Raw genomic sequence first — 14,226 nt, 5'->3', positions numbered from 1 at the left:
TTGTTATCGGAAGGGTAATATTTACTTTTCTTTTGTTAGCACAGAGGTGGTGCCCAACGAACACATAGACATCGCAAAATACAAAAAAAAAATTCTAGGCTTTGTTTTTTCGTCGTGACAGCGACAGAGTTCCTAAGGTGACCACACCCGACGCTCGGCAATGACACCTCAGGCCTTCTTAACAATCTTTTATGACTATGTGCCCCATCTATCTGCGTGAGCTGTAATATATACCCCTTTAAAGTGAGTAAGGCGGTAAGTCGCGCTATAATTCATACAAGGGTGTAAGTGTGGAAGTGAAAAGTCCGATTTACACCCTTATTCACTTCTAACGGCGTAAATTATTTTGCAGACTAAGATGCATAGACTTAAGAACGAATGCAGTGCCACGGCAAGTTTTTTTTTTTCACTGCCTACACTCTCGTGCAGCATGTTTTCACTTCTTTATGCACAAATTGGGTAAAGTTGCTCCCACCTGGGAGTAAAATAACACATGAATCCCGAGCAGTGCTGGAATATACGCTCTAAAGAAGTATACACCATTTGGGAGGGTGCATCTTGTTGCGAAACAATGAGTGCTGGCTGTTCCACTTGCGGATTCTTCTTTGACAAGTCTACGCTCCCAATTTTTATCTAAAGTGTGTCATGTGTCATGCCACGCTTATAACCCGCCCATCTGTTCGTGGCAGGGATTTCCCGAGCATATAGCTTTAAAGGAAAGGGAAGGCAAGCATATTATATATATATATATATATATATATATATATATATATATATATATATATATTGTTGTGGTTGGATGTCCCGAATCTGAACCGCCACGTTTGTACGATTGAACGAAATGACTAAAAGAACAGGGAAGTGACATGTGCAGTAAGGGATAAAGCTCTAAGTCTCGCCTTGCGAACTACGATGCAGAGGAAAAGCGGTCGCATAAAGCAGTGGCGGGAATATTGTATTCGAAAAGTCTCCGGCCCTTCATACACGCAATGCTCCAACAAATTTACGATAATTTTTATATAGTTAAGGCCTAAAATGAAAATTTCGCTTCTAGAGTCAGTAAAGTTTTACTTTTCTCTCTCAATTTGTCAGAGGCCAGCGGTGGTACAAGCCGTAGAAGCCATGGACATGCTCGGCTACACCAAATTTCAGTATGCATGCAAGTGCACTATTTCTAGTTTGGTGAACTTGCTAAAACTTTATCTACAGGGTGCGTTTATCGAATATGATGACACCTGACGATTATTTGGTGTGCATAAAAGAAAACCAGAACGAACCAGGAAGCGTAGAAACTGTCATCAGCACGTTCAAGAAAGCGCATGAAGGTCTAGAATTCACGTACGACACTTCCACCGAAGGTGCATTGCAGTCCCTTGACATGAACATTACTGGACTTACTGGTACTAAGCATTACTGAAACATTACAAATTTGGAGGAGTAGAAATCCCGAGGTATGACTCTTGCCATTCTAAAATCATAAAAAGGGGCATCGCCAAGGTTTGCATCAGTCAAGCAGTTGAAAAGTCATGCTACCATGCTGTGAGGGAGAGCATCGATTTGCAAATAAGCCGTTTAAGAAACAGTGGGTACCAAAACAGTAAGGTGGTGCAAATCTGAAAAAAATTTGCCCCATATCAGAGCCAACAGGAAAAGGCAAAAAACTGATTAAAGAATTTACAAAAACGCGTGGTGCTATTTAAAAAAAGACGCGTGGTACTGCCTTACATCCATGGCTTGTCACATAGGATAAAAAAGGCAGCCCAACGCTATGATGTAAAGTACTGTTCTCCGCTTCGCAAAAACTAAAAAGCATTTGCAAGAGGGTGAACGCAGGATCCAAAGAGGGCAATCCAAGTGCTACGGTCTGTCAGACTAAGGACGTGAAAAAGTACGTGGAATGTTCTACTCCAGTGGTTTACCGAATCCCACTAGATTGCTGGAAAGTGTACACTGAGCAAACTGGACATTGTCTAAATGATAGGTTACGGCAGCACAAATACACGTGCCAAATTTTGACAGCACCTAGCAACTTGGCTGCACATTGCGAACAATGCAAGTGCTCTCGGCTACTAGAAAGCACCACATTCATTGGCACATCAAAAATAAAAACGGAGCGAGAAATATGGGAGGCGCTTGTCATATATTTTCATATCTCCCCCCCCCCCGCGCCATATCTCCTTGTATACAAGCGCTTTCTTTAACAGTATTAAACAGTTTTTAATTTGCGCTACGTACTACCACGTGCTGTCCTTCGCTTAATCGTCAGTGTAACACAAAGCGCAATATAATCATGAGCTCGTTATTGTTTCCCCAAGAATAAAATTTTCTCTAAAATTCAAGAAGTGTAATTCAAGTTAGTCCACGGTTTCTCTCGTAAAAGCACTTCTACCTCTTACATGTATTTGAGCATGGGGAATCCCAGTTGCCACGAGCTAAAGCTTCTCTTTCCTGGTTACGGCTTGCAGCGCGGTCTACTGTGGCATCCACCGCCCTCGCTTGGCCGGACCGTCGACGTCGTACGAAGGCCCGTATGCCTGCAGCCGGCCCTGATGTATGCGGTAAGAGCAGACGTCGAATTCACCTTACTCAGAATTCAAAAACTAATAGTTAACTCGCTTTTACAAAAAACCTTTACCGAAAAGCCACCTTTACCGAAAGGAGTTTTATGGTATTTTGCCAAGTACATGACTAATACTTCTTTGAACTCGACACGGTCATGTTCCGCCTTTTTCACGTCCCGACTCTCGTCCACGCGTCGCGTTAACGGTCGAATGTGCACTAGACGCGTTCCAAGCCAGTCTTCGATGCGCATTCGCGCTTCCAGGGGAAACGTCTTCTCGGTGCTCGGCGCTACTTATACTCAGCGTTTGCAGTAATGCTACCCAACATTTCTCATATTAATTCTTAGTAGATGCGCCATGAGGGAACAGACAATGAAATGTTCACGATCTTCTTACTGTTGTCAGTTAAACATCGTGCATGTATATGACCATGTGGCAACCTGGCACTGTGCTTGTCATCTCGGATTTGCATAACTGGCGATGCATGTACAGATTCCTTTCGTGTAGTCGAACAAAATGCAATAGGTTAGCACACGCGAGACGGTTTATTTTTTTCTTTGTTCTACCATTTTGTCTTAATCTAACTTTCGATCTCTGCAGCACACGTGGGGCATCGGGATTATTTCATGTCACAACGGCAGGCTGGGTGACTGCCGAGCACAGCACGCTGAAGACCTTGTGGTAAGCACTCAGTCTGTTTCCAGCAGCATTGCCTAAGTTACCGACGCGATGAAGTCGTTACGTTAACTATTAGCACTAATGTGATCGATAAATATCATTAAGCTATTGCCGCGAAAACTTGTTGTAATTACAAGGCGTTACGAAAAGCTTCGTCGAAGTGTCTTAATGTAGAAAATGCTACAATTACATGACTTCATCGCGATTGCCTTTACTGCTTAATAAGACTAGAGATAGTAAACAGAGAAGTACTGATTGTAAAATTGAGAGAATAATTATTAAACCCCAAGTCGGACCAGTGAACCCTAATGCAAGCCCTAAACCTACATCCCAGGTGTTCATAACCAGTTCTGGACAAGGAGCAATCTCATGCTGTTGTACAATCTCTTCAGGGTAATAAATTCTCGCCGATTTCTACCGCGAAATCCCCCCTGTCACGCATTTGGCCTACGCCCGTGAGCAAAGTCACTGTTTTAGACTATTGACTTGCAGATAGGCTAAGCGAAGTGTAGCACATCCGTCTAAAATTTTCGATTTTGCCCATTTTTAAAAAAAATTGACGACTTCATTTAACAATTCGAAACCAACAGTCACTAGATCTTAAGTTTTTCTTTCAAACGCAACAAACCTCGTCAGATTTGGTGCACTGGTTGCCGAGAAAAACGGAATTCTCTTTTGACATATACTTAAAAGCACCCGCGCTAAAGCTTCCTGTTAATCCCTTTTTCGATCTCTGCAGCACACGTGGGCTGTCGCGATTGTTCCATGACACACCACGGCATGCTGGGTTACTGCCCAGCACTATACGGGGTCATCTTCGTGCTAAGCTCTCAACGCAGTTTCCTACAGCATTGCTTAATTTACCGATATGATGAAGTCGTTAGGTTAACTATTAGTACAACTGTTATCGACATATTTTGTTTAATAATTGTCAAGCAAGCTCATTAGCATTTGATTTCCTCGCAATTATCTTTATAGCAGATGCATGCATATGACTGTATGACACCCGTGTACTTAGAATAAGGTGCAGATAAAAGAAACTAAGGTGGTCCAAATTTCCAGACTCCCTCTCTACGGCGTGCCTCATTATCAGGTCGAGGTTTCGGCACGTAACCCAACATAATTTATTATGAAATTGAGATAACTGTTAACCCAGAAATCGCTCAATTTCACCCAAATGCAAGACGAGCAATCGTAAGAAATTGAGGCCTATTTCAACCAGGAAAACAAGAATAAACTGTTGTACGCGCCTTCATACCTTTGGCATACGCACATTCCTAAATTCACTGTTCTAGTCTGACTACTTCTAGATAAGTTACACGAAGTGGAACAGATTTGCAAAAAAAAAAAGCATTCCACTTGCAAAGCAGAACCCGAAGTCAGAAACAAATGTCCTTGGTCGCCAGCCCTTCCTTCTTTATCGCCACTCTTACTGTTTCTCAAAATGTTGTTTTAGTTAGGTTTCTCAAAGTAAATGGAACATCTTAAACACGTGTTCCGCCGACTTAGTGTAACTTAACTGCAAAAATCTTCCACGAGATGCGAATGATCTCCTCGCCATCGGTAGACCGTACGATACCTTATGTCGATGAGGGTTTTTCTCGATTACCTCTTCCAGCTTAAAAGCCGCTCTAATTACGATGACATCTCTAATCACTACGCGGATTCACATTGTACGCATCCATGGTAAAAGCAATTTCGAAAAATTCCCTTCATTCTTGTACTTTCCATAATAATGAAGAAATCGGCCTCGCTTCCGGAAACGCCCCCTACACCGCAAGGCCTGATTAGACGCCAGGAAGTAGAGCTGATAACAGGGGACCTTTCCGGAATGCACATCGGGTGTCGCACGTTAATATCTCGTTGTAGCGATGGTGACACACCAAACACAGCTAAACATTATAAAGGCAAAAAAGAAGGGAAAAAAACCTGATCTGTATTTCTCAAACACGAAGAGACTACCAGAAAACTCACTGCCACCAAAAATAAACGGTCATACTAAACACAGGGGAGTGTTTACCGCCCGGAGATACTGCAGGTGTGAGATTTACCTAGCTCAAACAAAAATCTGAACCAAGGTAAAAAAGGACAAAGGACATGACGCCAGACTTCAACTGAATCTTTAGCCAACTACAACACAGAATTCGAGGCATGAGCAGAACTCTGGCGCAAAATAAAAGTAACCGTGACTTTTTGCACTATATATAAGAGCTTCATGTCTGGAAAAGGCTACAAACAACCCTTCTCCAATTTAAGCATTCGCAGCTTTAGCTCGGGCCCAACTCCGACGCGGCCTATTCAAATACATGTAAAACGCAAAAACATTTTTCTGAGATAACACCTGCACCGATCCTAATGAAATCTGTTGCAATTGAGGGAGAAAGTTAAATTCTAGTGACTGCTGGAAGCGGAATGTTGAATTAGGCCCTGAATGTTGTTAAAAAATTTTTCGAATTCGGAAAGGTTGAAAAAGACTTGGAACCACAAAATTTACAAATTAATAGCTCTGAATCAAGAACAGATATCGCGGTTCTGTATCCACTAGACCGCTCAAAGCGGACAAATTTGATATGTCGATTTATATATTACGTGAATTTGTTACGTTGTGTACAAGGGTTATGCAAACGCTGTATTTCCATATTACTAAAATTTCATTAAATTCATGTGTAACATATCAATTTTGTCCGCTTTAGAGGTACTATTAGTTGCAATTCACATAATTGTGATGTCACTTTCCATTGTCGAGTTACTGAGTTGTAAACCTCATAGTTTCGTTTCCTGAAAGTTTTGGATTTTTGCAATATTTAATAAAAAATTGCCGACCTAAATAAAAATTTAAATCCAACAGTCACTACATTTTAAGTTTTTTCCTTTAAACGCAACAAACGTCGCAAAATTTGGTGCAGTGGTTGCCGACAAAAAAGAGAATTCTTTTAAAAGCATTTAGGTAGGAGCACCGAGCTTAAGAGGAAGCTTTAGCTCTGGCCCAACTCCGACGCGGCCTATTCAAATACATGTAAAACGCAAAAACGTTTTTATGGGATCACCCCTGTACCGATTTTGATGAAATTCGTCGCATTTGAAAGAGAAAGTTAAATTCTAGTGACTGTTGGAAGCGGAATTTCGATTTAGGGCTTGAATTTTCTTAAAACGATTTTCAAATATTTGACCGTTAGAAAAAAATAGAATCACGAAGTTTACAAATTCATAGCTTTGCATCAAGAACTGATATCGCGGTTCTGTAAACGGCATTCATTAGATCATTCAAAGCGGACAAATTCAATATGTCATTTTACATCTTACGTGAATTTGTTACGTTGGTTACAACGGTTTTGCAAAAGTTGTATTTCCCTATGATTAAATTTTTTATATTCATTTGTAACATATCAATTTTGTCCGCTTTAGATGTACTATTAGATGCAATTCACAGAATTGTATTATCATTTTTAGTGGTTAAGTTACAGAGTTGTAAACTTGATAGTTTCGTTTTTTGAAAATTTGATTTTTGCCAATCTTTAATAAAAAATTGACGACCTAACTCAAAAATTCGACACCAACAGTCACTAGATTTTAAGTTTGTCTTTTAAATGCAACAAACGTCGTCAAATTTGGTGCAGTGGTTGCCGAGAAAAACGAATTCTCCTTTTACATGTATTTAGATAGGAGCACTCGAGCTAAAGCTTCCTCTTAAGCTTCCTCTCAATGGCTACGCACGGAAGCAGGGATATCATGTCTTTCATCAGTAAGAATGAACATGGCCCCACTCGTCGATACATGACTACTGCTTTTGGTCTACAATGGATGAATTAAGATAAGCGTCAGGCATGTCAAATTTAATGACAAATTTAAGTTTCAATTTCTACGATTTCTTTCAATTTTCTACGAGTTCGTCATTGACAGCAAGCCATTCAGAAGCACTGTTTGAAAAATTGGCGAATTACAATTAATTACCTACTGAAAGGCTTCAGCAAATCAATTACTGGCGTCTGCTCTACTCGACTATGTACAATATCCAAAATTTGATTATCCCTGCGTAGAATGTCCCGTGTGTTTTTTTTATAAAAACGCGATGGTGACAGCTATTATTTCGATCCGTTTACTTGCCTTAATGAACAGATTTATTTTAACGAAATGCGCCAAGAATGTATATGTTCTATTTACGTTTTCTTTTTGTATATGTATTATTTAAAAGTTTCGAATATGACTTTTGATTCACGACCTGGAAGAATGTTCATATGTTTATGTGAACTGAATAGCGCGCTTGCTTGTTCTTTAACGTTGCACTGCTTTTGGGATCTCGTTGTTTGTCTAACTACGAACGTTTACACATTTTCTTGTGCGTTTATCGGAGATAACCATCGCTTAAGATGCATGTACCGTTTCTTCTTTTTCATGTGCTTTTGTTTTAATTTCGCTGCCGTTTTCTGCAGGAGCGTGGGCTGTTCGGGTGTTTCCATGTCGTACCGCCAGTAGTGCGATCGCCGAACACCAGACGTCGCCAAAGTCGAAAGTTCGCGCGTTCTTAGGCCGTGCGTTCTTACGAAACCTTAAAACCTGTTATTAGCATTCATTTTCTTGCGTGAGCATAACATTACATAACAACTGCAGACAAAAGATCTGTTAATGGCAATCTACGAACATCTAGTGGCAATGCGTTCCAATGTTGACGCTCCAAATTCACTTTTACAATGTTCACAGAGGTTCGAAATTATCGGTTAGATTTGTCCCTGTCGAAAACAAGGTTGGGTAAGTTGTACGTGAGCAATTAAGAGTATATTTCTTTTTGTTGGAAACAGATTCCTGTCGCTGAAGGCAATATAATGATACCCGAGACTTATTCACATATCGATTTCGCTTGTCTGTCCATTAATGCAGGAATTCTGCGCAGTTTCGGATGTCGTGACCCTTCGGAACGATCGGGAGGAACGGCAACTGGTGGTCTGGTTTTCATTTCAGGAACTTCGGGGTAAGCTGATACAGCTAGTTGTATAGGATGTCTAAAATATATATTCTTGAAAAAGATGGACCATGGCAGGTTGTGCAATCCTAGTCTTGAACCGGATTACCCCGAGGGGTTTCCATTGAGAAATGAACTGAATTGTGTACATCAACCGATTTCGCTATTATGCTAACGACTGATGTAACTTTAGGACACACGTTGACATTTGGGAAATTATGCAGCGCTCTCGACCGCTCGTCCGAGCGTCGCTTATCGGGGACGACGGCGCTTGCTTTCCGTGTGCCACCGCCAAAGATGCTGACTCAATGCCAAGCCGACGCCCAGAGCCGCGACCGCTCGCTTCGCCACGGTCCGCGCGCCCGGTTCTTTCGCGCGAAGCGAGGTTCAGAACCCTGCGATACGATAGCCCAGGAACGTAGTCACATGGCTATATTTCGTATTTCGATGGCTTTCCTTAAACGCAAAAAAAGTAACCGCGCAGCCAAGACAGCTTCGTGTTGTCCCTTTCTTCGAGCCCCGTGTTTTCTTGCGGTAACTCCCCAAAATCATGGAATGACCAACTGGCCTACACCCACACTCTGCCATGCAGCGTTTACGCTTCCACAAAAAGTTGGATCGGTTGTCTCAGAATCCCCTCTACAACGCAACGAAAAGCAATCGACCCTTAAAGGGCCCCTGAAACGGTTCGGACAAATTTTGTAGACGCGTAGGGTACAGCTTAAGTAGAACATTCGCACCACAATTTAAGTGAAGCGTTACGTATTACTGGAGCTACAAGCGATTAGAAGTTACCCTCCTCCCCATCCACGCTTTTCCTCCTCAACTCGTTCGCCGAGCGAGCGGGGCGATGCTCCGCCTTCACTAGTCCTGCGTCACGATGCTACGTCACATCGTCCACTTCCGGTTGTTTTGGAGCCCGCCCCCGCCCGTGCGAGACCTCTCCGATCGAAGCAGCGTGCGTTGCGAGCATTCTGTCGTAGCGCCGAACGTGTCTGGTATTCCGTTAACCACAGGCAAGCTGGTCATTTCGGCAAATCACTGGAGGCATAAACTCAAGCTGATGAAGGAACTTTGGCGTAGACGTACGTGAGCGGCCTGATCGGTCTACACGGTTCAGACACTTGTTGGCGCAGCGCTTAACCAGCCAAACAAAGCGCTAATATTGCTCTAACCAAGTGTAAAACATTTTAAATATTTATAAAAACAACGTGTCGATGATTACACACCTGCGAAAAATACGCACCAGCAGCAAAGAAGAATACGCTTCGTTGCTGCTACTGTGTATGGTTGCGCTTTATGCCACCAGGTAGCTGCACCGTGCAGACCATTCACATTTGCCCTTCTGCTCATCTCGGCTCATCCCGTTACGGCACAGTCAAGCGGCCAGACCCTGTCCCCTTGCGCTTACGTTTGCCCTAATACGGGACTCGCGAAACGCTGTTCCGTTAGTAATCGTCCGGTGTAAAGTGACGGCCACAAACGCGCAAATCCTGGCGCCGATCGGATAGCGGTAGTCCGATGCGCAGCAGCCAGTTCGCTCGTACGCTGCCTTGCAGAGGGACACGATGTCGCAGCTTGACATATTGCCAGTCGCTACGTTTGCAGTCCACAAGGCAACAAAGTCGAATCATGGTGCTCGCGAAAAGACTGAGACCAACTGTGAGCGCGGAGCTCTCGTCAAAATGGAGTACGTTGTAACACAAGCAGACGACACTTGCTGTGTGCCGGAAGTGCTTAATGTACTGAAAAATTGTTCTTGGGCATTCTCTTTATGCTACTTTCTTTTCATAAAAACAAATTAACTAGTACATTCCAACTATTACGAAGATCATTTGTTTACCATAAAGTTGGAAAAATTATCGATCACGCGCCCTGGTCAGCCAATCGCATAGCTCGCCCCACTGACGTAATATGGGTGATTTTGGTCATATGGGTAGGGGCGGCTTAAAATTCCGCCGAGCAGTGCGCTGCGATCGGCAGCGATGTGCATTTTTAAAACCTTATAATAAATTAGACGCTTTACGCAGAGCACTTAGATGTGTAAATTAATGATCAGAAGGACCTACTCTAACGACTCAGTACGTTTGTAGAAAATCGTCAAAAGCGTTTCAGGGTCCCTTTAAGTTAATATAGAAATGTTTCTATAATTCATCTTAGTTAATTGACTAATTAGGCGGAATATAAACAAATATACTCTAACAACGAGCGCCACATGATGGCAAACCATATGCCGTTGGTTTCAAATAGCTGCGGCTAATTTCTTAAGTCCTTGGTTCAAGTTACGTGAAGCAACCTGTATTTTAATCTCATCAAATCCGTTCCTTTATAGGTATACGAACACCCATGCGTAACAAAATCAATGCCAACAATAACAAACGTAAAGAATAACACTGTTAGCTGCAGTCTCCCGCAGATACAACTCGTGAAGCGGTATTTAGCATGTGCCTTTGCTCTGTTGCCCTTACGTCACGAGTATTCGCCTCCACCTCCTCCGAAAGCAAGCGCCGTTCTCAATGTAACTCGTGGTTCCTCCCCGGCGGGAACTGGAATTCGGCGTGGGGTGGTGAGCTTGTTTCTCCGCACTGCTCGTTAATCAAATAGTCAGTGCACGACAACAAGCTCTTGGTTTTCCCACAACTTTCGTTACTCTCTCGTTGAACACTCTTGCACTTGGTTACGCACAAGTGGAGTGAACGTGCTCTTAAATAAAAGCTCCGTGGGAGCTTTACACTGAACTGCGTGGTAACCACAACAGCGACGCTATCTCTATTATTAAACGTGGGTGGCAGAGGGCAAGTCGGAAGAGGCTTCACAAATTTTTACACGCCTAAAGACGTACTTCAGAGAAATTGCAACGCGCTTAAGAAAATTGTCTTGGTCTCACCTCACCACATGCTGCGCTTGCAAATTTCCGTCAAGTCCTTGCTCACATGGTAACACCGACCAATCAGCTAGGACACAAAGTGATCCTGCGATATTTACATCGCTCGGTGAGCTCGGCAGCGACGGGTTCCTGAAGCAGGGCCAACCGTGGGGGTGTTGCATAAGGACAACGCGCGAATTACGTCGCAATGCTATCAGCAACTGGTCCACAGGGATGTAGCCGTCCTGTTTTCCAGATTATGTGTATACTGAACATACTTTTACTCCCCGAGCGTAAGGCGCTTATCAGGAGTGACCGTTCTGAAGGTTTGGTTGCTGTCAAAAGGGCCGTAACGAACCCCCCCCCCCTTCTTCCGGATAAATCCATCCAGCAATGACGGGGAATTACTTTCAAGGTAATCGATACTCATGAGGTAGTTTGTGAGTCAAGAGGTTGAAGAAGCGCACTTGAATTACGCTTCCACGCACACTTAAAATGTGTGTGTCCTCCTTGATGTCTGTGTGAACGTGTATAATATTATATACACGTTCACACAGACGTTATATAACGTATATAGGTTATACGTTATGTAGTATATAGAGTTACTGACGAGGAAGCACGCTTCCTCGTCAGTAACTTCAAGGGGGCGCAATCTAGTTTCCAGTCGACACCAGCCCACCTAGATTTTAAGACTCCTATATCTCTTATTTTGGCGCAGTACAAAAGCACAAATACTTGTAAAAATTGACATTCAACGATGGGTGACATGAAAGTGGTCATTCACGTAATTAACAAGCACGCGAAATATTAAGAACGTGCCTTTACCACAGCCATCCAATTTCCCCTAGCTGTCTCTACAAATCTTCAAGGTTCGCACGACCTAATCCTCGGTATTACTGGGAATGTTCTCGCGATCCCGAAAACTGCCTGTACCAGTTGGCTGGCAACTTGGCTGCTTGTGACGAGATTGTAACGAGATTCCACGAGATAGTGGCGAGATCATAAATTTCCTGATGCAGGCAGTGCAATTATATTTGGCTCACATGTTCACAAAGGCCTCATCTACAGATCAGCAACTTTTGCTATTATGTTCAAGAAAGTGTTTCAGGGCCCCTTTAAGCGGCAGCAGCAGTTGCATGAACAAAAAGGCAGCCGTGAAAACATCGTGTTTGGCTTGTCGAATGTCGAACTTAAAAAGCGACCTCCGAGATATGTTCATGAGTTTTCTATTCTGGGAATCGCTAAGCTTTTGCCAGTTGTATTACACAAAAAATGTTCTACACAATATAACCACGCCTGTTACACAGACCCGCTAATGGCATGATCTGACATATAACGGACCATTTTTATCACTTCTAATTGTATTATCACGAGGTGCTTTTAAATGGATGCAGACGTGAGGATCTTTTGCCTTATTCTTTTGCTTCAAACGAAGGTTCAATACTTCTAAACGGCTGTGAAAACTATTAAGCCTCGCCTCGCCCATAATAACCTAGGATAATAGCTTCTAAAATTGGTCGAGATTATTTGGTCGTGCATATAGGTTGATGGCTCAGTTCTAGTAACATTTCGTATGAACAAAAGAAAGGTTCACCTATATTCGAGTAAATACGGCAGCTTCGAAACTATCGCGTACGGCGCTCCAAAAACAACCCGTGACGATCGCGAAAGGCGTAGTTTTGATAACGCTTTATTTCTCACCCCCCCCTCCCCGTATCGATTCCCGGAAAAGAAAAAAAAATATATAGGCTGCTATTCGCGGCGTCCGAAAGTGCACGATGCAGCCGAGCCGTTTCACCTGCAGTGCGGTCCAGCATCACTGCCGTGCCCAGCACAACCACCAGCTCCACGTAGGAGCCAACGGGAGCGGCGGCCACCGAACCGCCTGTCATATGAATAATCAGCAACTTCATCAATGCAGGCTGAATGGACCGACCAGCAGGTGAACGGGACCGTCTCGTTTTCTGAAAATTCTCGATTTTTTGCTTTCTTCAATTGACAATTAATTGACGACGAAATCGATAATTCGAAACCTACAGTCACTAGATCTCAAGTTTTTTTTTTTTTAATGCAACAAAGCAAGTCAATCTGGGTGCACTGATTCCAGGGAAAAACAAATTCCCCTTTTAAATGTACTTAGATAGGTGCACCCGAGCTAAAGCTTCCTCTTCATTGACAAAACGTAGTTGAATTTATTTACACAGATGTGGTGCCTTACGAACACGATCATTTTTATGCAGGGAAATGATAGGCTGTTTTCTCGTCGTGACAGTGACCAAGCTCATGAAGGGAACGCCTCCGACGCTCGGCAACGACACCTCAGGCCTTCTTAACAATCCTCCTTAGGTGTGTGTGTCCCCCTCTGACTGCGTGAACTGTAATATGTACGCCCATAAGAAATAACGGTGTAAAGCGTTCTAAACCTTACATTTACGCAACAAAGGTGTAAATTTGTGGGTAATACTACGCCTTAAACTCTTTTTCGCTTCTAAGGATGTCAATTATTTTGCAGTGTAAGACTGGAAGATTTAAGAACGAACGTAGTGCCACGGCAACATTTCTTTTTTTCACCGTCCACTCTCCAGGGGAGCAAGCTCGCTCTTATTTATGCACAAATTTAGTAAAGTTCCTCCCATATGGGAGTAAAGTAATTGATAAATTCCCAGAAGTGGTGAAATACACGCTCTAAAGAAGTATACCCGAATTGGGAGGATGTATCTTTCGCATGAAACGTTTGACTCCTGCCTGTCTCGCTTGCGCCTCCTTTCTTGAATACTCTGCACGCGCGGCTTTTCTGTGAATTGTGCCGTGTCACGTGATAACGCGCATGGGCGTTTGCGGCCGGAATGTCCCCGCTAGGCAGCTTTACAGATTTTAACGGTAAAAAGAAGGGAAGGCACGCAATATATATATATATATATATATATATATATATATATATATATATATATATATATATATATATATATATATATATATATATATATTGGCGGGAATATCGTATATTCTCAAAGCCTCTGACCCTTCATATACACAACGCGCAAACCAGTTTTCGAGAATTAAAGTTTTCATGCCTTAAATGAAAATATTCATTCATTTTTCATAGTCAGTACGATTTAACTTGCTCTCTCAACGAGAATTTCATTCGTATAGGTCCTGTGGTT

General features: G+C 42.8%; 1 protein-coding gene across 10 annotated transcripts in view; it reads left to right on the top strand.

Moving 5' to 3' along the window:
• The window catches only part of LOC142589858 (uncharacterized), a 112,752-nt gene that overhangs the window by 61,278 nt on the left and 37,248 nt on the right, over positions 1-14,226 (top strand). For 9 of the 10 annotated variants that reach the window (XR_012829984.1, XR_012829991.1, XR_012829989.1 and 6 more), the window contains 3 exons: positions 2,466-2,558; positions 3,162-3,242; positions 8,115-8,205. Coding sequence is in view for 2 of the 10 variants with exons in the window: in XM_075701491.1 (XP_075557606.1) it covers positions 2,466-2,558; positions 3,162-3,242; positions 8,115-8,205 (265 nt within the window). In the remaining 8 variants the exon portion in view is untranslated. Of the gene's footprint in view, positions 1-2,465; positions 2,559-3,161; positions 3,243-8,114; positions 8,206-12,866; positions 13,005-14,226 lie in introns of all 10 variants that reach the window. The other variant, XR_012829987.1, reaches the window with a different exon arrangement.

Source organism: Dermacentor variabilis, chromosome 8 (genome assembly GCF_050947875.1).
Source record: "Dermacentor variabilis isolate Ectoservices chromosome 8, ASM5094787v1, whole genome shotgun sequence".
Classification (NCBI taxonomy): domain Eukaryota; kingdom Metazoa; phylum Arthropoda; class Arachnida; order Ixodida; family Ixodidae; genus Dermacentor; species Dermacentor variabilis.
The sequence above is the reverse complement of the archived record's forward strand: the minus strand, read 5'-3'. Positions and strand labels throughout refer to the sequence as shown.